At 36.7% G+C, this 22,150-nt stretch overlaps 1 protein-coding gene across 12 annotated transcripts in view; it reads left to right on the top strand.

Annotated features, from left to right (window-relative positions):
* KIF1A (kinesin family member 1A) overlaps nucleotides 1-22,150 on the top strand; it is a 143,885-nt gene that overhangs the window by 62,805 nt on the left and 58,930 nt on the right. For 7 of the 12 annotated variants that reach the window (XM_063442398.1, XM_063442396.1, XM_063442393.1 and 4 more), the window contains exons 4-21: nucleotides 1,492-1,671; nucleotides 2,852-2,917; nucleotides 4,146-4,324; nucleotides 4,862-4,973; nucleotides 5,398-5,475; nucleotides 6,156-6,221; nucleotides 7,082-7,099; nucleotides 9,470-9,545; nucleotides 10,504-10,582; nucleotides 10,697-10,839; nucleotides 12,614-12,813; nucleotides 15,668-15,747; nucleotides 15,891-15,966; nucleotides 18,456-18,535; nucleotides 19,549-19,655; nucleotides 20,102-20,185; nucleotides 21,248-21,428; nucleotides 21,911-21,983. In XM_063442398.1, the coding sequence (XP_063298468.1) occupies nucleotides 1,492-1,671; nucleotides 2,852-2,917; nucleotides 4,146-4,324; nucleotides 4,862-4,973; nucleotides 5,398-5,475; nucleotides 6,156-6,221; nucleotides 7,082-7,099; nucleotides 9,470-9,545; nucleotides 10,504-10,582; nucleotides 10,697-10,839; nucleotides 12,614-12,813; nucleotides 15,668-15,747; nucleotides 15,891-15,966; nucleotides 18,456-18,535; nucleotides 19,549-19,655; nucleotides 20,102-20,185; nucleotides 21,248-21,428; nucleotides 21,911-21,983 (1,878 nt within the window). The remainder of the gene's footprint in view (nucleotides 1-1,491; nucleotides 1,672-2,851; nucleotides 2,918-4,145; nucleotides 4,325-4,861; nucleotides 4,974-5,397; nucleotides 5,476-6,155; nucleotides 6,222-7,081; nucleotides 7,100-9,469; nucleotides 9,546-10,503; nucleotides 10,583-10,696; nucleotides 10,840-12,613; nucleotides 12,814-15,667; nucleotides 15,748-15,890; nucleotides 15,967-18,455; nucleotides 18,536-19,548; nucleotides 19,656-20,101; nucleotides 20,186-21,247; nucleotides 21,429-21,910; nucleotides 21,984-22,150) is intronic. The other 5 variants (XM_063442403.1, XM_063442401.1, XM_063442400.1 and 2 more) reach the window with 1 other exon arrangement.

Below are 22,150 nucleotides of genomic sequence, written 5' to 3'. Positions count from 1 at the left end.
CTGTAAAGGACACAGAATGAAAATTTTTCCATGGTGTAAATCAATGTATAATATTATATGTGTACACTTCTTTCTGAGGTGATGTCATAAATCAAAGTTGCATCTCACATGCATAACTGCAATACTCTGATAATTATAAGAAAAACAGGAGATACACACTAGTGATAGTCTGTTTGTTTTACATCATAAATGAAGCATTGATAGTGATACAAACATAATGTTATATCCGGATGGTATGGAGATAAGTGGGCCTCATGGTGGGTAGGGAAGAAGAAGCAAGACAATCTAGGCTCCCGAATGGGCACAATTCTTGCCTGGCCCTGTGCGCTGGCAAACCACGCTACACCACTGACTTGACATGCCAGATTTCACAAGTATTTATTAAAAGCTACATATAGTTCGATAGTGACTTTTTGTACAATCAAGTGGTTGGTAAGTTAAAGGAACTCTCCAAGCATCATAAATACCAATTACCAATCAGTAAGCTAGCTCAGCATTGCAGGAAAACGAATGGAAGCTCCTACGCAGGAGCTTCTACTCTGTTGGAAGTAGTGGAAGTCCTGAGCGGTGCCCAGTGGACTGCAGGTAAGATGTCAAACTGTTCTAAAGTGGTTTGACTACTTAAAATGGTGGGGTGCCTGGGCACTTCTGGCACCATAACCACTACAGTGTGCTCTGGTGGTTACAGTGCTTGGAGTGTTCCTTTAAGGACAGTTACTTAGAATTAGCGTGTTTTATAGTTTTATTTGGGTGAATATTCTATGAATAAATCTGCTAGTTTTCCTTTATTTAAATACATCTGTGTTGTTTTCTTCCTTATCTTGCGATCCGGTGTGTTATGATATACAGAGACAGTTGTTGTGATATGTCTGATTGTTGTAGTCCTTTAGATCAATACAATTTGAAACATAAAATGTTATATTTACGTATGTATAAACTGTGCTTATAGGATGTATTGAGAGTTTGCATACAATAACTTGTATTTTCTTCTTTACCTTTTTTATGAGGCAGGTGTAATTTGTAGTCTGATAGAGACAGATGGTAATTTTTATGGTCTAACATGGCAATACTTAGTATTTAGTGACTACAATAAACCTTTATGGGAAATGTTAACTCACGATTGTAGCTTATTACCGGTCATTAACTGTAAGTATTGTTGCATAACAACCACCATTTTAGCAACTACCGACTGGCATGAAAACAGGCCAAGAGTTAGGTCTTGCTATCAGGCAGACCAGCCCACTTTCAGGAAGTAACAAGCTCAATCTGAACTTATACTAAAAACCTATTCTGTTCTTAAAGCCATAAAAATTGACCAGTAACAGGCTGTATGAGATGTCCGTCAAAAATTGCTTTTAGAAAAAGCTTATGAAGTAAACAAAAGGCATGATACCATACAAAAGACGGACAGTAATGAATTTCCTTGGTTGAAGATGTAATGCTGTTGGTAAGGCTGTGGTTGTTACAGATTCACTGTTTTATATTCGGTAGGACGAGGATAGTCAGTTTGCTGGACAGCAGCAGGTATATCATGACATCGGGAAGGAGATGCTGCTTCATGCTTTTGAAGGATACAACGTCTGCATTTTTGCATACGGGCAGACAGGGGCCGGCAAATCCTATACCATGATGGGCAAACAGGAACCGATGCAACAAGGAATCATACCCCAGGTAAACAAACCGATAATGAAATACGTAAGTTACAGTCATAAACCTGCCTTCTTGTGTGGATGACTAAATCCTAGCAACCTCTTATTTATTATACCCAGTGGGTATTTGTCTCTTGTAATAATCCACCACAGTTCTATAGTTCTCACACTCAATAAAAATCACATATGGAGAAAATAAAAGCAGCCTATTTGGCTTTGATGCTCTTTATTTCACATAGTTTATTGATGACAGATAAATAGATAACCTAAAGAGTGGTTGAAAGTCCAGCTAGAACCTTAAATGTCCTTTTGTTGGCTACTGAAAACATCAGGAATGTGGTTAATTTACCAAACCAGGAGTAGTGGCAATTTGTCAAACAATGGAACGTTGGAACATCTCTCCAATACAGTTGTTTTAGCCTTCCATTTACAACTTCCTTGGCAATTCTTCACACTTCCTTTTTAATTTAGTAACTAATGTTGTAAAGTAATGCACAAGTATAAATATTAATAATAATAATGTTGGCTAATGGGCTGTGACAAATTGGAGGTGATAAAGCAATGTAGTTCAATCGTTTTGAAAGTTGAGTTGATAAAGTAGTGAAATTAACAGGAACATTGCATTGGATACCATGATGACAGCTATGACATTGTTTAAAAAAGAAAACAAATTGCCCCAAGATTGCTTTATCTGTGCATTTCCATGTAATAATTTGTACATCCATTCGTCAATGAAACAGTTAAAAGCAACTACCATTCTATGTCTGTCAATATACACGCACACAAATAGATATGTGTGCGTGTCTTTGAATACATATAGTTATCGATTGATTTATTTTTTTGCATAGAAACAGCCGGAGTCCTATTTTGTATATTTTAAATACATTTCATACATTACTTAGCAAGCACGCATGACCGAGTCTTTCATTGTTTTAACCCATTCAGTGTCTGAATTACTTTTAGTTGGTTAACCCCTCAGCAAATTAATTATTCATTGACTCCTCTCTGTCTTTAAATTATTTAAGATCTATTCTCCTGCTCTGAATTATTAATAATCCCTACACTATCTAAAGCTTTAACCCTTACCGTTTTTCAATCACCATTTGATAAACAAAGTATCTCTAGGGCTGATTATTTGACCATTTCCTGCTTTGTAAAATTGATCCAAAATCAATTAAATCACTTTTCTCTGTGCCTTGCAGCTGTGTGAAGATCTGTTTTCAAGGATTAGTGACACAAGCAATGACAACATGTCGTACTCAGTGGAGGTATGTGGGCAGCTGTAGGTTGTAACGATCACTGACACAATGAAATGAGAATACGATACATGGGAAAAGATCAGGATTTGCAAGATCATAACCCAATCGCTACAACTAATGAATAATTGCTCTATTTCGCAGTTTACGTTAATAATATGTATTCATGAGAATAAACATAGAACAAGCTCATTCTGTAATTACAACTTACACAGTTGGAAAAAAAAATATTGCCTTTTGGTTTTAATAAATACAGTGAAATAAAAACACAGTTATAACTGTTTTCAAAATATAAACTGGAGTCTGCAGCCACAGAGCTTGCAGAACAGGTAGAATTAGGTGTATATCAATTAATTGGTTAAGAAGCCCTCAGCATATATAGCACAGACATCCAGTCAATATAGTTCATGGCAATATAGTTCACATAAGCACTTATGCAAAGTAGATAGTGGGAACCGCACTCAATCCCAACGGCCAAGGGTGCTCCGGATCAGGACCATTCCAATAATAATACACGAAAAAGAGAGGACCACAGGCACTCCAAATTGAAACCGTATGCAGATTTATTAGGAAAAAATGCAACGCCAAGCAACGTTTCGACCAACAAAGGTATTTTTCAAGCTGAGAAAAAATACCTTTGTTGGTCGAAACGTTGCTTGGCGTTGCATTTTTTCCTAATAAATCTGCATACGGTTTCAATTTGAAGTGCCTGTGGTCCTCTCTTTTTCAGCCATAAGCACTTAGTCATAGGCCTCTCTTGCAAAGAGTTTCATTCTTTCACATCTTTTTCCATTAAATACTTTTTGTAGAAGTAAACAAGAAATTAACAGAAAGCCAAAATTGTAGCTATCACAAGCTAATAGACATGCTTAAACTATCTAATTTTAGGTCAAGAATAAAATATACATAGAAACAAAAGACAAGGTCTCGTGGTGGGATAATTTACCAACTAAAGGGCCTAACCCTTAATATTAAACCAGAAAGAGCGGTCCCAAACTAGAACAAAACATACCATAAAATAAAATGGAGTTGGAGATTCTTCTATGAAGCTTTTAAAAAAAAAATTCTATCCTTATGTGTTTCTTCTGTTGTTAAAACAGACTTTTATTTTTGCAAAAAACAAAAACAAATTCTAGATATCTGTGTCTGGGCTACCACTTAATACAGTAGGTGCTTGTAGTCTTTTTCAGATGTAGAAATTGTCATTATTATGTATATATGTCTATTAAATGGTCTACAGGTCAGTTATATGGAAATCTACTGTGAGCGGGTTAGAGATCTGCTAAACCCAAAGAATAAGGGGAACCTGCGTGTGCGTGAGCACCCCCTACTTGGACCATATGTAGAAGATCTGTCAAAACTCGCAGTTACCTCCTATGGTGATATCCAAGACCTCATGGACTCTGGTAACAAGGCCAGGTACCTTAAATGTTTGTTGTGTGTCAATTACAATCAGGCTTTTGGTCACATTGTATCATTGTCATTGAGATCCAAACATCATGCTGATTTGAAATCATTTTGTTAAATTAATATGATATTCACATGTGTGTCATTTTATATTAATGAGATGTTCTTAATTATTCTTCAGAAAGTCCATTAGACCTTTAGATTAACAAAAAGATAGTAGAACAGAAAGAGTATTCATCATTTGAAAAATATAGCATATTGAGATTTATTTTCTAAAGAGAATGGAAATATCCACAAAGATAACATTAGTGTGATTTGTTTAAGTACTTACTACCAGGTTCTAGCACATAAAATGTAAGAAAATTGTATATGGTGGTAGAGAAATATAACTGGCTTTTGGCTAAAAATGGACAATCACTATAGAAACATGCTGAATGTTCCCCCTGATTGCCCTTCTTTTGGAATGTTAGATCAGAATTGCTATGCACTTATAACCTTCACCAAGTTTATATATTTTGTCAAAGTGTAACCTCTGCTATTTTCACACAGGACTGTAGCAGCCACAAATATGAATGAAACAAGCAGTCGCTCCCACGCTGTGTTCAACATCATTTTCACACAACGTAGGCATGATGCCGACGCAGAGACCACCACTGAAAAGGTAAAAAGATCAATAGGTCACAAAACACTCTTTAACTGAATATAATGAGATTCTATGTGGAGTTCTAAAGATCATAATCATTGCATGGTTTATCTAACTAGTTGTAGCAGGCCTATAGACTACAAAAAGATTTAGATTCCACCCCAAACCATACACAATACCATATGCGAAGACAGTTTGTCTCAGTAATACCCAGAGCCCTATTGACATGTGTTTTATAAAAACATCATCCCATGTTAATTTCCTGGCTCTAGTCCTGACACCCTCATTGCAAGGATACCCACTGAATCTGTGAATAGCAATCAAACGAGTATCATCTTCTAACCCAATTTGGTAACATAGCATTTATCATGACATAGTTTAATGAAGTATTGGAATAATGATCTCATCTAAGCATTTTGATGTTATCTTCTCCTCTCTGCAGGTTAGCAAAATCAGTCTTGTGGATCTTGCAGGAAGTGAGCGAGCTGACTCCACTGGAGCCAAGGGTACAAGGTTAAAGGTGAGAGGCGCTAATGATCTCACTGCTTGACTTGCTCTGGGCTGCGGCTGTGTAATTACATTATCAGTGTGCAGTATAACAAATATGGCTTATTAAAGAGAAATGGCAAAATGTGCTACAAAATGAACAGTGTATATGGCAATATTTATTGTAGATACACAGTGAGGTGTGAGATAATGAATATTATTGTATTAACAAATTACACAAATAGCAATCTATTGTTTTTAGATAAACTGGACCTCTCTCTCTCTCTCTCTCTCTCTCTCTATATATATATATATATATATATATATATATAAATAGTAAGTGTGAAATGCAGGCTAACAAGTGTCACTATTGTAATGTCTGTGATGTGTTTGTAGTTGGAGGGAAACATTGTCACAAATTAAACTGGAAAATCTAACTAAGAGTGCAGACACACTATTCGAAGATATAGTATGACAGTGTAGTAGCAGATTTACACGGAAATAAGAGATGGATAGAAGGGATGGGTAGAAGGCGTTTCTACTATATAAATACTATTGTTATTGCTAATTTATGCTCGGAAACATATCTGATGGTCTGTCCATGCTGTGAATATTTCCTCTCAGTAGCCTATGTAGCGTCTGCATTGCTCTGTGTTTGTTCAGCCAATAACTAGTCAATAACGTCCTTGCCTTTTTCGTTCCACTTATCAATAGGAAGGAGCAAACATAAACAAGTCCCTCACTACACTGGGCAAAGTAATTTCTGCACTTGCTGAAATGGTGAGTCCTGCATTGTTTGACTATAGATTCAGATCTTTTTAACAAGCTTGCTGCAAATTTTTTCTTATATATTTCAAATTCTAATACTTGACCTCTTAATCCCGTTTACAACCATTGTAGAACACTTAACTGTAAGTATCTCCCTTACCCACTGAATAAAGTACTTATCGGGATTCTCTGGTGCCAGGAAAACAAACCTGTTTTCCTGGCACTGTAGAATCTTGGAGTGGCCCCCTCCCTCCCGCCCCCCATCCCACGTCGCTGAAACCCTTTCAGTCACTTACCTGAATTCAGCGCTAATGTCCCTCAATGCTATTCAGTGCTTTCCTACAGGGATTTCGGTGATGCTGGAGGTCCTCATGCATAGCGTGCAGGCGTCCAGCGTCGTTTAGACGACCAAGTCGTCTAAGAAGCCGGAAGTCCCTCTAGTGGCTGTCTAGTAGAACAGTGGCTAGGGAACAGCCAGTAAATGTTGATTTTATTCACCAATCAAATGTGAAGTGACCAAAAGAGGGGGAAAAAGGAGGAGCAGTAAAAAAAATAAAATATATTTATTTAGATATTACATATCCATATCCAATAAATTTGTTTTCCCGTCTATTGCTTAATTTTTCTCACTTGATTTGTGCCGTCAGTGGCGGAAAAATGCCCTAGAACATATATACATAATATTCATATTTTGCATATATTTTGCAGTACACTGATTGGCCCATCTTTACACCTTTTTTTGGGTCATCTGATTCATTTTCCCCAATCTTTTTTTGTTAATGAAATTCGGGTGAGCTAAACACCCACTGCCATTGTCTGATCAATTTTCTTTTTAAGGGACTTACCACTTTTTTTCTTCTTTATATTTTTAGGACTCAGGGACCAACAAGGTAAGCTTTTTTGGAAAAGAATAAAACATTTACATGAAACCATTATAAAAGTAGTACGCTTGGAGGGCAGGTGTATGAATGTAGAGGGCACGGACTATGCTCATGTTTATTTGACTCAGCATTTTTACATATTTCTGTTAATTGCAAGTGGTTCTGCTTGGAGATCAAGTGAAAAAAACTTGTTCAAACTAAAACAAGGGGTCATTGTATAAAGGAGTTGTCCTTTTAACAAGGAAATGTCACAGGAGATCTGATCTTGGTAAGGGATGACTGCTGTACATTAATTATTAAACGTGCTGAGAAAAAATAGATCTTAGCCAAATATAATGGCCAAGCCATGACACAGCGTAAATTTACTACCCACTCAGGCAAATATACACCTTGTCTGGAAAGACATTATACCCAAACCTACCGGTGCTAGTGCTTTAATAAAAATTTGCATTGCGTTTTACTAGTAAAAAAAACTATCAAGAACAAAAATAATATAACTTCCTATATGTTCTATTGAACTTTCTTTTATGATTTAGCATCTTTTGGAGCTATTATAATCCTTTACCTTTGCAGTCATGTGACGGGAAGGATTATATAGCACTATAACACTTGGTTTATAGACTTGCTCTATTTTGTTAACCCTTTCCTCTGCCTTGATTTCCGACCTAGCTAGAAATAGTACAAAATTAGCAAGATACGCTGACCGTGCCAAACAGATACGATGCAATGCTGTGATCAACGAGGATCCAAATAACAGTCTCATCCGAGACCTTAAAGATAGTACAAAACGAGCAATCACTATAAGAATATCCCAGTTTTTCCATTTTCTTTTCCTTATGCGTTTTGTAACTTGAAAATTATACTCCCCTTATTGCCACATGCCATAATTTGTACCTATTATCTTTTCTTCCTTGTGCCGAATCTCATTACCTAGGTGCCTCTATTTTGTTCTCCTTTGCCCATGAAGTCAGCAGTTTGCCCTTCTGTGGGTTCCTTCTGACTGATGGATTGCAGATACATTAGCTCAGCCCAATGTCAAAAGTTGCCAAAGGTCACGATCCCCATGAGAAAAAAGTATTCCCTACTTTGTCTTATGTATTGTTAATAAACTATGGTGAATTTCAAAATAAGAAAATCCAGGAGAAATAGAGGCACAATAAAAATTATTATTTTAAAAACAAAAACCTGCAAAGTGATGGTTGGTTATTCCTTCCATTCACTGCATTATATCTGTGTAGTTATAATTAGCTTAGTCATAAATAGCTGTGGTCTCCCTCTGCTGCTTCCAAGACGGTTTCTTGCTTCTCTCTCCTGTTGTCGGCACTGTAACTCCACCCCCTGGTGCCACCAGCCAATGATTGCCCCTGAATAGAGAGGCCAATATAGCATGCCTCCACTCCACAGCTGGCTCTGCTGCATGAATAGGAACTGCATAGAAATTCCTTCTTAAAGGACACTAGGCATGTGCAAAACCTGCCGAAACAGGACAGATTTCAAACAAGCCCCATTTTTTGACATAACTAGATTCTCTCAAGAAAGCTTCTCCAAGGGGGCGGGGCCTGACTGCCATGCTGGATAGATGTGTCCTACATGAGCTCTGAGCTCTTTTATGCAATTAATAGCGGTTTTATGCCTAAAAGCTCGGCTGATATGCAACTCACCAAGACATCTAACTGTCTCTAGCTGCACCTGAGCTATAAAACAGCAACTGTAACTCACCTTTGTGGACACGATCCCAAAGAGTAGATCAATCGAACTGCAGCCTGGAGTTTATGCGATGGAAATGTCTAATCTCTTGACCAAATATATATGCTGATGACATTATCCTTGTTGTAACCAAGCACATCCAAAAATAAAGAATTTAAAAAAAAAAATTCTCCAAAAAGCTACAAATGAGGGAGAAAGGGCCCTGCAAAACTAAAACCTAATAATTTTTTTCCCATATTTGTTTGACTTACCACTCTCCCTTCCAGAAAATAAATATTTTCTAAAGTATTTCTATTCTACTGCAAATAATTCCCCCCCCCCCCCATATAAAACTAGTGGGCCACATCTCCAAGTGCCCCGATGGACGAGCCTCCACTGGTTTTCAGGCTCCTCAAAGACCTGGCACAGTTGAGTAAAAGACACATTTTGGTGAAAATAGTTCTCTCTTCCAAGCAGTTTACGATATCTATAGCTAGTACATAACATCACTTAAATCAGTGAAAATCATCCGTAAATGTCTATTCTCTGATTCTCCATATAGGACATAGCCCTCTCGTAGTAAAAGGGTTAGTGAGAACAAGATATCTGAGCAGCAATAAAGATAAGGAGTATACCAATTTAACAAATGAGAGAATACCACTGTGTCTGATGCCATATTTTTATCATTTGCAGAATAAAAAGAAGAAGAAAACAGATTTCGTCCCATACAGAGACTCTGTGCTCACATGGCTGCTCCGAGAGAATCTGGGTAATCTGCACATATATATCACCATGTGTAACGGAATATCAAAAGCAAGCTTGTTCGGTTATTATTTAGGACCCTCACCCATTGCCAATGGTTAGGGACAAAAGGTCCACTAGGTCACTCCTTTTCAAGTTAATAGCCCCCACTCATGGGGTATGGGTGGACACAATGCCCCCTCAGTTCATTTTATTTAATAGACCACAATTATTTTAATAGCCCTCACTCACAAGGTTATTAATATATGCTCAAGATCCCCTTTATTGGATTAGCAACTGGGCAGCAATCCTAAAAGGGTACCAATTTAGGAAGTTATCTGCTTAGCAGCTACCAGACTAAAATTTAATTTGACCAAATTCCAAAACGAAAATAATGTATTTGGACGAAACAAAAACCTGTGGCAGCCATGTCTGCTGCACCTATCACCCAACTAGGTAAATTCTCTTATACAATAAACACTCTTCTCTTCGATGCCCTCTTCCTTTCTCAATAGGTCTCCGACCAAGAGTCCCACCTGACTTCTTCCTTCTCACCAACCTAACTCTTTGTCTCTATTCTATTCTTTACTTAATGTACAGTTATTGTGTTCATTTTTCTCCACATTCTGTGCATAGTGACTTTAGAACATTGCCTCTAGATTCTAAATGCATCATACTCTCTGTGTATGGTATATTGATTATTAAGGAGTACTCCTTATGTTGGCTCAAACGTGGGTACATTTCTGTTACTTCACATTTGTATTTCATCCCCACATCCTTTTTTTTATCACAGCACAATTCCCCTCGAGATTGTAAGTTCACAGGCAGGGTTCTCCTTTTGTTTTGGTTTATATATGTATCCCCTGTTCGTATATTACCAATTTTATGTTTGCATGAATTGCAAAGGGCTCTGCATAAGAGCACTATATAAGAGCTGTTAAATAAATAAATACTGGAAGATGTTGATTGATGACTCTGTTTAACAGGAGGAAATTCTCGTACAGCTATGGTTGCTGCTCTCAGTCCAGCTGATATCAATTACGATGAAACCCTGAGCACCTTGCGGTAAGATCTTTTGTACATTGATTTGTAGAAATAATAGAAATGCTATAAACTCATACTAAAAAACAAATGTTTGGGCTTCTGAAACATTAACAGATAGTGGATTTATTTCTGCAGATACGCTGACCGTGCCAAACAGATACGATGCAATGCTGTGATCAACGAAGATCCAAATAACCGTCTCATCCGAGAGCTTAAAGATGAGGTGGCACGTCTCAGAGAGCTACTTGGAGCCCAAGGACTGTCTGACATCATAGACAGTGAGTTTGTACACACTGACCAAGTATGCACTGCACACAATGGTTATATGAGAAGATTACTTTCCTTCACAATCGTAATCTGCTGTGTTTTACAGCACAACAGACGATAATATCAACATTCTTTCAATACCAAAGTTTCTAAATGCAAATTACTTATAGTTTCAAGTTGCCGTAAAAAACAATAAGTCATATTATTTTAGTTTATATAGTACATGAATAAGATATTTATCGATGTGTGTATGGTTTTGTGGACTATATTTGACAAGATGCCCATTCTGTCTTTAAGGGAAATGGTCCAAAAACACCTGGCGTTGCAAAGGTTTTTTTGTCACTGCCTATAGAGATCCCCTCATATTAGCTTATGTAACTGTAGATGATCTTGAGTAGACCGTGCAGAGCTAAAATAGTATGTTGTGTGGTCGCCCCCGTGCTGGCATAGTGGCGGAATCATTGTGTTATGGATTGTATCAACTAACTTTAAGGTGATTATATATCACATTATAGAACTTTACAGCATTAGACAGTCTTTGATTATTGTAGCCCTGCATGATGAATAATTATTTTGATGACATTGAGCCTAGGCAAATTGCCCATTAACCACCTGTGGGTGACCAATATAATGTACTGTCACAGTGAAGGGTTTAAACATTGCTGTATCAATTAATTAGTTAATCTACTTGAAGCAGTGATTTAAATAAAATGGCAATCTGCATATTAACATAAAATACCTATTAGTCATCCCTACAAGGCATTCCAGCTACATAACAAGTCTAAAGGATATCTCATGCTCATAGAATCTATTTGTAAATCACACTTTTTCCATCGTAGATAATTTTTGAGCTTCCTATGGCCTCGATTTAATATTTTGGATAATCTTTTCAAATCATATAATAATTCTGGCCACATTTTTAAAATTATTTAATATTTTGAAAAACATTCTAATATTTGTTTATATTTTATTTATTTTTCATGTTATTTCTTTTTGATGTTTTCAGAATAAAAAAATGTTTTAAAAAAAGGTTATCCAAAAATATTAACTAATTTGAAAAGTTTATTCAAAAATATGAAACCAAGGCCTAAGCTTGGTAAGATTAAAAAGTTCAATAAACGTGGGTTTAAAAGAACATAACACACAATCTCAACAAGTGTCCACTTAACACCAGGGTTCTCAATCCCACTGTGTTAGGCACATGGTTAATCACAGATAATGTCACGTAATGACAATTTTATCAGGTTATGCATTGTATTTAGGCTTCCATGTGTCCTCTCCATGTAACGTATCTACAACATCCAAACAAAGATTTCTCTTGTTGCTTCCCTGCTTTTCCTAAATCCTTCTTTTCCCTTTTTGCCAAACTTTCATACAACTGCTGTCTCCTCTCTATCATTTAATTTGACAAATTATAACTTCGAATTTGTCATCACAATTAATTTTAATTAATCCTTATGTTGACCTGCTGACTCCATTATCTTCGCTATTTCTTTGCTTTCATGTTCAATGCAATTCTTTATTTCAAACCATGCGTTTCGCTTTTATGGCCTTTCATGATGTATCCTCCTTGCTAACACCAATAAATTGTATGCACTAATGTGCCGAACTCTTTGTATCCCCATTGCCATGATACACAACATTCTTCATGTTGGGCGACTAATTTTTCCTTCTTTACTCTGTACTCTCCATTACCCTCAATTGTTTCTGCTCTCCCTACATCCTTTTGTTTCTGCATCTCCCTCTGTCCTGTCTTGCTCTCTCTCTGGCTCCTGCTCTCTATAGATGTGTGTCCTGTGGATAACGCCAATGTTCTACACACGCGTCATCCTGCTGACAATCTCTTCACAGCCGTTAATGCCCTAACGGGTATGAGCCCTTCATCATCCATGTCTGGTTTGTCGAGCCGGGCTGCTTCTGTCTGTAGCCTACATGACCGCCTTGCATTTACTCCTGGTAGTGAAGAGGCCATTGAAAGACTCAAGGTAAATAAGACATTTCCTGTATAGTATCTATACAAGATTCCATCTTATGTCAAGGCTGTGTACCAATTGGTCAGGTATTTAAATGTAAAGACTGTCTTCTGGTGTTTGATGATGTAAATTATGGCATTTAGTGAGTTCTGTGCATATTCTAGAAAGCTTTTACACAATTATGTTTCAAAGATCCTATAATGATGTTGGCTCACACACATATATTGACTACTGACAGGGTTAGTGAAAGTGCTGTTAGAACAAGATTGTCAACGCTACCTTAGGTTAATCAACAAAGCTATGAGAATTGTCAGTGCTATTATCAATTAGTTTGTGATGATAAATTTACATTTTTATATTCTTGCAAACATTAGGCAACCAATTTATTTATATGCAACCACTTACGTCTAATATTGTCTAAGCAACTATTGCGGTTAACTGTACAAATAGGCTAAATGTTGTCCAAAATAACCACATAAAAAAAAAAAAAAAAAAGAAAACCCCAATTCGCTAAGCTTGGATATGTATTAAAAATGTGTTTATTTTGGTGTAAAATATATTTGTCAGTTGCTCGGTGTGAATAAGCCCCTTTATAATGGACATCATGTAACTCTTAAAACATATACACAAAAAAAATATTTAATTGCCAACCTTGAAGAATAGTGCATTTTATCTGATTCGTGTTTCTAATTATCAATCTATTATAAGTTTAACTTCATCTGATTGGAAGTTAGAATATAAACTAAGAAATTAATAGTCCAAGTGCTTGGTTATATAGGAAGTGAAATAATAAAATCCAAAAATAATAAAGTGCGCTGTACCTTTTAAAACACTTAATATGTGTAAAACCTAAAATTCCATTGCATATAATATACCAATATTTTAAAGTGCATGTGCAATATCCAACATGTGAAAATATAAATCCAAAGGAGGAGATACACACTTACAGATAATAACTGCAGGACGCAGCAATAGCGCTGATTACCCTTCGGGGTGATATACAAAGCAACCACAAGAAAAAAACATAGGGTAGTATGCAATAAATATGTGACATTAAATAAGAAAAAATAACACTCACAATGGTAGAGCAGTATAAGTCTGCTCTAACTGTGTATCAGTCCTCTTATCTCAGGACTTAGAGACCTTGTTAGAATCAGGACAGCTACTGGATCCTTCAGGAATACTTTATTTGTAAAAATACATATAAAAGTCACTCAAAGTGATATAGCTCTTTTTGCCCATGTAGGAGATATCCCCAAAATCAAAACGGTCGCCACAGATACAGCTGATACTTGCCGGTTTCCAGACTGAACTACCGCAGCGTAGGAAGTGAAATAATAGATGATTACTTCTAATTACACGTAGAGATGACCTACAGTATCACTCAACAATGAAAGTACATTTTCAGGAAGCACGCTTTTTTTTTATAATTGCCTATCTTTTACGTCATGAAATGCATAAAGATAGAGAACATATGTTGAGGTGTACAAAGCATAGGAAACAGCAGTCAAAGCAATTTCAATCATTATCTTATAAAAAAGTGAGACAACATAGTCCAATGACCTGACTTGCCCTGTCTACAGACATCAGTCCCATTGCACTATTAAAGGCAATTTCCAATGTTCTTGCACAGCTATGAGATCACATCCTTACTGACGAACAAACAGCTTACTAATCAACTGCAGTCCTCATGGAATGACTTGACATGTCTGTGTAGTAAGCAATGTGACCCACAATAACTAGGCTAGCTCTAGGCTTGGTACAGATCACAAACTCTAGCACCAGCAGCAACACTAAAACATTAAATTAATTCTAGCAGGTACTTTTTGTTACTTCAGTGTATGGATATATTTCATGGAAAACAACTTTAAATATAAACAAAGCAGCTGGACAATGGACAAGCATGTTCTATTTTTTTTTTTATTCAGTGTTCCATCTATGGCATCCAAAAAAGTGACGATTAATGAAAAATAGATAATCGATAGTTAGGGGGCAGCCATTAAATGTTGATGGTATTCACAGATCAAGTGAGAAGCGACCAACAGAGGGGAAAATGAAACATTAAAAAAATATTTTTTTAGATTAGTATATTATATAATAAATAAATATATAAATATGAGCGTGGGTCCCGCACACACTTTTCTCTCAAAACGCCTTGCCACGGTGCACCTTTTGCCTTATAATAATATTAAATTACCTCGAAGGAGAGCATTCGCCGGACTTTCCTATTTAAACACAATTTATTTCAAATTGAAATAAAAGTCCAGATTTGGAGTGAAACATTGATGCTGTAAAGTGGCTAAAATGTTTAAATAAATTGTGTTAATTAATAAATATATAAATATAGATTTTTCTTTTCCTGGTGCTCCTCTTTTGCCCTCTATTTATTACTTTTTCTCACTTGATTTGTGGCCAAATATTGGAAAAATGAGCACTGCACTGGACAATATATACACATTATTATGCAGTACACTGATTGGCCCATTTTTGCACGCATTTTGGTTTGTCCTAATCAATTTCAAGAATATTTTGTATGGACAATATCGGAATGATCCGAACTGCCACATGGACGAATATTGGGCTACCTGAACAATTTTTTTTTAATAAAAAAATATATTAGGCGGATCCAAATTTTTGCACAATGCACAAGTTTATTAATCATAAGTAAAGAACACAGGACCAGGTTAAACACAAGTAAGGTTTAGATTGTAATTCTATACTTTATTAACAAGATTTCGACCAATGGAGCGGTGGGAATGATGTACGTTATCCACCAAAAGCGTCTGTAAATGTATCAATTTGCAGGACTAAGTGCGTGCTGTATAATCCTAATGTTCTATTATCCTCCCAATTATCCATTTACCAGGAGACGGAGAAAATAATTGCTGAGCTGAACGAAACATGGGAAGAGAAACTGCGCAGGACAGAGGCAATTCGCATGGATAGGTATTTATTCCTTACTGAGAAAAATGACTTTATGGGAGAAAGGGAAGCAGTTTGCAGATTAATAGAAGATGTGGATAAGGTGTGATAAAAGTTCCTCTCCATTAAGGGTGCCTAGGTCCAAATTTTTGTTCTTGTTCACACAGAGAAGCCTTGCTGGCGGAGATGGGTGTGGCTATGCGAGAAGATGGAGGAACACTTGGCGTCTTCTCACCTAAAAAGGTAAAAACAGACGGGTAGACTGATAATAAATAAATACCTTCATATAATCTATCTGATGGTTTTTAATGTTGTTCATTTAAGGTGATTTAAGGGCATGTTCTAACTCTTTTATTCTCTTTGAATTCCCTTTAAAGTAGCAAAGGTGCTAGAAGCAATTAGTTATTATTTTATTAGTGGAAACAATGGGCTCTTCTTATTTTGTGTCCACTCACATAAACCAGAACTGATAGCTTGGCTCTGCTTAAGTGACACATTCCTAAATAGCATTGGTGAGAATCAGTATCGCTTGGAGCAGATGTCTCAAAGAAATAATGGGATAGAGAGGCAGAGAGAGAGATAATTTGGCTAACTATGAGTGTCCAAATCACATACACATTGGATAAAGACTAGTGCAGTCTTTTAATCATCAGATAATGCGCTGCTGGGGGCAGCCTCTCAACTGGGGTAAAATATAGGTGTCATTACAGAAAAATACTTTATTGCACAGGAATTACAGGAGACTCTCCTACTTTCAATTATTACAATTTTTTTTTGCACTGTACTGTTTTGTACTGTGCTGTTTTGTATGTGTTGTTGATGTGTTTGTCTTGAGTTTTTTTTTGTTGTTGTTGTCTTTCCATCACCCTCATCTACCCATCCACTGGATTAGCCATTAACACCCTCAGCTTGGGAACTGTGTTCAGACCTTGTTGGAGTATATTCCCCAAAAGAGGTTGGTTTAGGTGTGGTGTGCCCTGTCTCTCTGTCTTCCTGTTTCACTCAACTCTGCTCTCAGTCTCAGCATTCGTTGCTTTAGGGGTCCTGAAATAGATAAAGCAGCAAAAATGACGTGCAGCACTATTAAACATGGAAGTGCAAGTGCGTTCAATTACATTATCAATAAAGACTAGAGAGTAATGACTTTGAGTCAGAGCTGCAGCACTAAATCAGAGGCGGGCCGTGGAGAATGGATCCCACCAGGCCTTCATAGATATTAGATATGTAGAAATAACATCCTGCCCATATATTATCGGTTATGCAACTAAAATGCCAAAAGCTTGGTTACACCAAACATGACCAAAGTTTTGAAACCTAAAACTGGCTGATTGAAATACTATACAGTGTAAAATGTGGGGAGAATCTGTGCTACTGATTATTAAAAAAACTAAAAAAAACAACCTTTCCCAATTATTTAACATGGCCATGAGTTGTAAGGGGCAATACACTAAACTTAATTGTCTTCCAGACCATTACATGGTCACACAGCTGTTCACATATAGCAGGGAAGGTGCATGCTGAAGATATATATTTAGATATTTCTTAACTACTTTGGCTATGGAACTATCACATAATATTCACTAAAGAATACGAATTCTTGCATGTTTCTGTGTGTCTTCTTTGTGGGTTGAGTTTACTGAGGGTCATATACTGTATACATATAAATATGTTTTTCCAAAAAGCCTTTCTGCCCACCTCAGTGTACCTCATTCCTGCCTGTAGGAAAACCAAGGATGTTGTTCAATGACCAATTAATATCTGTACCAACAGGACAAGTATAGAGAATACAGAGAGTTCTAGCAATTCAAGAACATTGGAACACACAATTGTATTAGGTTCTATATGCAACTGAGATAACCACAAGGAGTTTCTCAGGAAGCTTTACAATATATAAATGTACAGTATTGGCTGTGATGCCCGTGACACAAGCTAGTCATTCTCTGGTTCCATACTTACTGTGATTTGAGAAATAAGCCATTGTCTCTCTCACCATGGGGTGTTTGAGGGATTAGAGATCACAAATACTTGACATATATTATTATTATTTTATTATTTATATAGCGCCAACAAATTCCGTAGCGCTGTACAATGGGTGGACTAACAGACACATAATGAGATCAGACCACTGGACGTACAGGAACAGAGGGGGTTGAGGGCCCTGCTCGATGAGCTTACATGCTAGAGGGAGTGGGGTATGGTGACACAAAGGATTAAACAAATATTCTCCTAACCTCTATTTATAGATTAGTTAAATTCAATCGAATGTGTTTTCACAAACCCCATATTATACTACAGGGGTAGGCAACCTCTGGCACTCCAGATCCTGTGGACTACATCTCCCCTGATGCTTTGCCAGCTTTATGGCTGTAAGAGTACTATGGGAGATTTAGTAAATCTGGGGTGCCTAAAGTTCCCTACCCCTGCTTTAGTATTTAGTCATTATTTTTTTCTGTGTATTAGACAGTCCAGTGGTCACATTGTCAGTAACTCACCAGATCAGTGAGTATTTTCACGAAGATATAAAACTGAGACCCTGTTAAGTAATGTTGAGTGTATTGCAAGTCACCGTCCTTGAGAGCCATCAGTCTGAACATGTTATATAAGCCACGGGGCACATACCCGGAGAGCTGTCAGTCAGAAATAAATGAATAAATAAATATATGAGACCGCAGTGGACGAGACAGATGGAGATACGCGTGTATGAATGATATTTGCTTTGACTTTTTGTTTAGACTCCCCACCTGGTGAATCTTAATGAAGATCCTCTGATGTCTGAGTGTCTTTTATATTACATCAAGGATGGCATCACCAGGTAAAAACATTAAGCTGTTAACGGAAAATCAAGGAAACACAATACATGTATCCCTATTGAATCACAAAACAATAGCAATATGACAGCTGTTGGTTCAATTCCTATGAGTCTCAGCTAGTTACGTTAACATTCTTATTTTGGATACATGTTTCAAATGATTTAATAGTTTTGGATAAACTTTTCAAATCATTTATCTACAGCAGTCACTATTAAAATCTATGGGATTTGTTGTAGATAAATCCTTTTAAAAGTTTATCTAAAAATATTAAATCATTTGAAAAGCGTATCCAAAAATATAAAATCAAGGCCTTTGTTGTTTAATATTATATCCTTTATAAAGGAAAGAGACCACTATGTATTATAATGTTGTTTACTGAGGACGTACTACTCCAGGAAGTTTGTACTGTACCCTGATTGTAATATCCTATAAGTGGACATCTTCAGTAGATATGCGTGGGGTCAAAATGTGTTTAGTTTTCATTTCGATTTGTTAATTCCAATTTTCAGATTCGTACAAAATTCAGAAAGGATCAATTCAGAACAAAGTGAAATAAGGCCAAAAATGTGAACTTTTTTTATTCCCAATAGGGTGCTGTTTAGTAGATAGCTCTCTAATATGGTACCTTAATGTATGATTACCATTTTAAGGGTACCAAATTAATGAGCTACTAAACACAACAGTTCCCTGATTTGGTGCCCTTATATGGGATTGCGCTATTTTAGGTTGCAAAATTATGTAGCTGTTTAGCAGATTGCTCCCTAACTTTGTACTCTTATGTGGGATTGTCTATTTAAGGATATCAAATCGGGACGCTGTTAAGCAGATTGTTTTCAGTAAATTTTGGATTCTGCTGAATTTGCCAAAATTTGATTTGGAACTAAACAAATGCACATGTCTAATGTTCCGATGAGAAGTGGAAAGACATCAAACTATAAGGAGAGCTTACTTAGTAAAATAAGATACAGACCTTTTCTTTACTCACTCTTGTTTTGTTGTTGTTCCCATGTCACAGGGTTGGGCGTGAGGATTGTGAAAGAAGGCAAGACATTGTACTAAGTGGCCATTTCATCAGAGAAGAGCACTGCGTTTTCCGCAGTCATACAATGCCCTGCGGATCAGGTATTTGCACATCTTAATGCTTTTTGACAAAATCGCGCTTTCTGTGTTAATGTACCTGCATAAAAAGGCAATTCTGCAAAGTGCAGATCAAGAAACAAAAAATAATAATAATACAGAAAATAATACATCCAGGTAAGAAAAAAATGATTTTAGCAAAAACCATGGTACCCCTTTTGATAAGATGGCTGTAATAAGGAGCAGATTTGGGATACAGTAAAATATGGAACAAGTGGCAGGAGCATTCCGTTGGTTGCCATGGTGATTGCTCTGTCCATTTTCAGAACTTTTCCCCAGAATCCTCTTTATAAATAATAGCTGTAGTTGGAGAGAGATGCAGTCAAGTAAAGACAAGGACATTTTTTTTTCAAATAGTATCTTGATACATTAAACCATTTCAAATGGTGATGTTCCTTTCTTTTTTTGTTACAATGCTCTATTCCCTCCAGTGGTGGTGACCCTCGATCCATGTGAAGGAGCGGACACGTATGTGAATGGGAAGAAAGTGTCTGAGGCGTGTGTGCTGCGTTCAGGTGAGATCACTTATTAATAATCAGGCAATGATGTTCAGGGGGATTAACAGATTCTTCATATCTTTATTCGTAAACCCACCTGATCTGGTGTGTACAGAATGTATTGGATGATTCACTGGTTCAGCTTGTACGTTTATTATGTAGAGGTTTGTCTCCCAGAATATAGTCACCAATTACTGTAAAACATGTGCGTTTACATAATCATTCAGTGTAGTACCCATTTCAACAACTGTCTTCTATACTGTAGATCAGGTGTAGCTACACAGTAACGGGTTCTGCAAAAAACGGGAAAGAGAACATACATTAAAATAGATAATATGGGAGCAAACACAATAAAAAATAAGTGCATTTGGTGAGTTCAGTGTATCAATTCAGAAAATATGCACATGATTACTTACTATAAAATCATACATTTTCAAAAAAAAATTTGGAAGGCAATTGACAACCCTTCTCCATTCCGTCGTGCCAACTTTTTCTTACATCATACCTCCTTATCGATGCTAAATATTAGAAATCCCTCACCATTTGGATTTTAAATATGGCAGAACAGATTGTTCCCCTATATTGGAAACAGGATACACTGCCACCTCTTACTGTCTGTTTGGATAGAATGGAAGATCTAAGATGACTAGAAGATGGGATCTATATAGCACAGGGACACTCCCAATTATACGTAGACATTTGGACACATTGACTGACAACCACCTACCATACAGACTTCCAAAGGCTGCTGAAGTATGAGACCTGAAAAGAGTAGTGACAGAAAATAAATTGTTTCATTGTCTAACTTTGAAGTGGATTAGACTCAGTGTGTATAATTAAACATGAAAATCAATCAAATCACCTTCCTCTGATGTCTGGCCACTTAATATGCAACTACCTTAAAATAAGTTTTTTTTAAGACAAAATAAAACCGCTTATTTCTAACATAAAACCAACAGTTACATTATAGGTGATACTGTCTCCCAAAAATAAATGCGGTTTTCTAGATTTTATGTTATTCGGCACAGTCTTGTATTGACTTTTTTTTTTTTTTTTTAATAATTCCTTGTTAATGTTCAGGAAACCGTATTATCATGGGGAAGAGTCATGTATTCCGATTTAACCACCCCGAACAAGCACGTCAGGAGAGAGAGCGCACTCCTTGTGCAGAGACCCCCGTGGAGCCTGTGGACTGGGCATTTGCTCAGAGAGAACTACTTGAGAAACAGGGAATTGATATGAAACAAGAGATGGAACAGAGGTAAATGTGGGGAATACTTAATTATTGCAATAACTTAGGGATATCAAAGTTCAGCTTCAAATAGGCTATCTGTGAAAAATCATTGCAGCTCTGCATGATGCATCTTGATTAGATTTGTTAATCAGATTTTTATTCGACTGTTCAATACTTCCAAAAAAAGAAAAGAAAATTCAGTATATACTAGTCCTCAGGCATTTTTAAAAAAAAGAAAAAAAAAACTTTATATTCAACAGGGTAATCCCTGAATCCTGGACTGGTAGGGGGTACTTGAGGACTGGGTTGGGAATCACTGCCCTACAATGAAGATATTCTTTTGAGCCAACACATGTCTATTTCATGGGACTTTGCATATAGGATGAGAATAATCCAGGGAGTCACCACAAAATGTTAACTTTTAAAGCAAAAAAAACCCCTAAAGATTGATATACCTGTATATAAAAATGATTTTAGGAACCATACGCTGTTTTTTCTCATCCTTTTAGGTTGCAAGAATTGGAAGATCAGTATCGAAAAGAACGTGAAGAAGCGAATTATCTTCTGGAGCAGCAAAGACTGGTAAGGAGGTGCAACATTATCTGACCGTGTGTTCATTTAATGCATTGAGATATGTTTCTGTACACTGACTGATGCTAGACATTGAGGACACACTTATACTCTGCGCACAAAATCAACTGTTAGTAATTTACTGAACTTGTCATTACTGGATGAAATGGATCAGCCAT

Source organism: Pelobates fuscus, chromosome 2, assembly GCF_036172605.1.
Source record: "Pelobates fuscus isolate aPelFus1 chromosome 2, aPelFus1.pri, whole genome shotgun sequence".
NCBI lineage: Eukaryota > Metazoa > Chordata > Amphibia > Anura > Pelobatidae > Pelobates > Pelobates fuscus.
Note: the sequence above shows the minus strand (reverse complement) of the source record. Positions and strands in the feature narration are given on the sequence as shown.